This window comes from Carassius carassius, chromosome 17 (assembly GCF_963082965.1).
Source record: "Carassius carassius chromosome 17, fCarCar2.1, whole genome shotgun sequence".
NCBI lineage: Eukaryota > Metazoa > Chordata > Actinopteri > Cypriniformes > Cyprinidae > Carassius > Carassius carassius.
In genome coordinates this window covers 730,001-732,500 of record NC_081771.1, presented here as the reverse complement: position 1 = coordinate 732,500, position 2,500 = coordinate 730,001, and the positions used below count along the sequence as shown (strand labels likewise).

At 28.6% G+C, this 2,500-nt stretch overlaps 1 protein-coding gene across 2 annotated transcripts in view; it reads right to left on the bottom strand.

Annotated features, from left to right (window-relative positions):
- Positions 1-2,500, bottom strand: part of LOC132160688 (zinc finger protein GLI1-like) — a 71,979-nt gene that overhangs the window by 12,120 nt on the left and 57,359 nt on the right. For both annotated transcript variants that reach the window (XM_059570333.1, XM_059570334.1), the window contains one exon: positions 402-600. In XM_059570333.1, coding sequence (XP_059426316.1) covers positions 402-600 — 199 coding nt within the window. The remainder of the gene's footprint in view (positions 1-401; positions 601-2,500) is intronic.

Here is a 2,500-nt window from a genome sequence, read left to right as displayed (position 1 = left end):
AAGCCACATTTTCAGCAACTATAGAAGATTTCTATTAATGCATGTGCATATTAATGTAAGATGGCACTAGAAATTGTAATGCATGAGCATGAGAAAAACTCCCAAGCGCATATGAATAGTTTCTCGAGGGCAAAAAAACTTGTGTTTCTTGTGTGCATGCAAAAGTCACTTATTCAGCTTTCAGGTGATGCATGAATCTCAATTTCGAAAAATGTATCCTTATGACTGGTTTTATGCTCCAGGGTCACATGTCACAAATATAAAGCTGAAAATAGTTCTGTAGGAACCATTTGTTTTAAATACGGTCCGAAGATCAGATAATTTGAGTCTGTATGTAAAAGTATGTCATTTTGAAACGTGTAAACCCTGGGGATATCCGAGTGTGCATGATGAAAGTCCACCTCATGCTGCCCAAAGACAGATGCCCGTACGAGCTGGCAGCGTTCGGCCCGCAGCGAGAGTTCACAAACGCCACCAGAGAGTTGGGCGAGGTGCGGATGACCGTCTGCAGGTCCACACTGGCATCAGACCGAGGAGAGATGGACAGAGCACGCTTCTTACTCAGCTTCAGCATGGAGCGAGGCGTCGAGAAACAAGACGCTGAGAGACCAGACAGACAGAGAGAGAGAGATCAGATAAACATTGAACATTTCTTCACGATTTTAAAGCACTTTAGAGTGAGGTTCAGTTCGTTAGCGTGCATTAGATACCTTCAACTGACACGGAGCAATTTATTGCATTTTAAATTAAGATAGTCAGTGTATTTTCAATAAACATGAATTAATAACGGGCTAAAGAATATGTATCAGACTTATTTAGAATATTAAACATTTAGATCAGGGTTTTCCAAACAGGATTGGTGAAACTAATCATTAAGTAAATCATAAAAATATCAAATTAAAATGAATAGACAACCAAAATTAAACTCAAAAACATTTTTCGCATTTTAGTTTGGATGAAATGAACCATAAAAATGTCAAAAAAAAAAAAACACTTTTGAAATTTTAAATCATATTTTATGCGAGGTTTTCAGAATAGGAATTGTGATTTGATTAAAAGCTAACAATAAAATAATAATAATAATAATAATAAAATATATAAACTTTAATGCACGGTAAGCTGATTAAAAGATAATAATCTAAATAAATAAAAAGAAAAAAAATATTTTATTATTTAACTGCTATGTCACGTGAGAATTAATCCACATTAGAGAATCATGCGGAAACAAATGTGTTGTTAAATTATTCATATATCAAACTGAAATTTTAAGGGATCCCTGTTAGGGAGTTAATTTAATATGAACGGACATAAAATAACAATAAAAAATAGTATATTTATCAGGCATGTGATCAGCTGGAGACATAAAAGCGGGAAAATCTGACCACGCCCCATCACTTATTATTTAAAATATATATTTTAGCACATTATAAGATATATCTTATATAGTAATAGTAAATACAGTTGTTCATTTAATAATCATGATAACAATATAATATAATAAAGAATTAATATAATAATTATTATTATTAAAGTACCTGCCAAAAGTTTGTAAGCATTACAATTATTAAGGATTTTGAAACAAATATTTTCTGCGCATCAATGCTAAATTTATTTGATCAAAATATTGTAAAAAAAAACAACACCAATATTTTGAAATATTATTACAACTATAAAAAAAAATTAAGTTTTCAATTTTAACATAAAATAAAATGTAATGTTATTCCTGATTCCTAAGCAGATTCTTAGTTTTTAGTGTCACATGATCTTTTAGAAATCATTACAATTTATTAAGATTAAAAATAGCTGAGAAAATTAACAATTTATAAAGTGGATAGTCCTTGATTCTGATTGGTTGAGCCATGTTCAAAGCTGTTGTAAATCATGCTACAAAGTAACAATCACCTTTGTTTACGTTTGTGTGTTGCTCAGCAACCACTTTGTTGCAACCACAACAGTTTCTGAGGAACTACATTGTTTGTAGGAAGAATACTGTTTTTATTAATATCATTACACTTTATTTGCTCTGTTTTATTATAAATATAATAATAATATTATATATATATATATATATATATATATATATATATATATATATATATATATATATATATATATATATATATAAATATATAAATTATATATTATTCATAATTAATATTAATATAAAATAAAATGTAATTCCTGATGCAAAGCAGATTCTTATTTTTTAGTGTCACATGATCTTTTAGAAATCATTACAATTTATTCGACCCTCAAGAAACATTTCTGATAATTGTCAATGTTGAAAACTATTTTGCTGCTTCCTCTTTTGTGTGAAAAATGGTGATAGACTTTATTTTTCAGGATTTTTGATAAATAGAAAGTTTAATAAACATGATTTATTTGTATTTATCGAATATATTAATTTAAATGTGTTAGTGCATTTATTAAATAGAAATAATTTCAAATTTCTTCAATCACTTTTTACTACTTTCATGCATTAATAAAAGTCTTTTTCTTT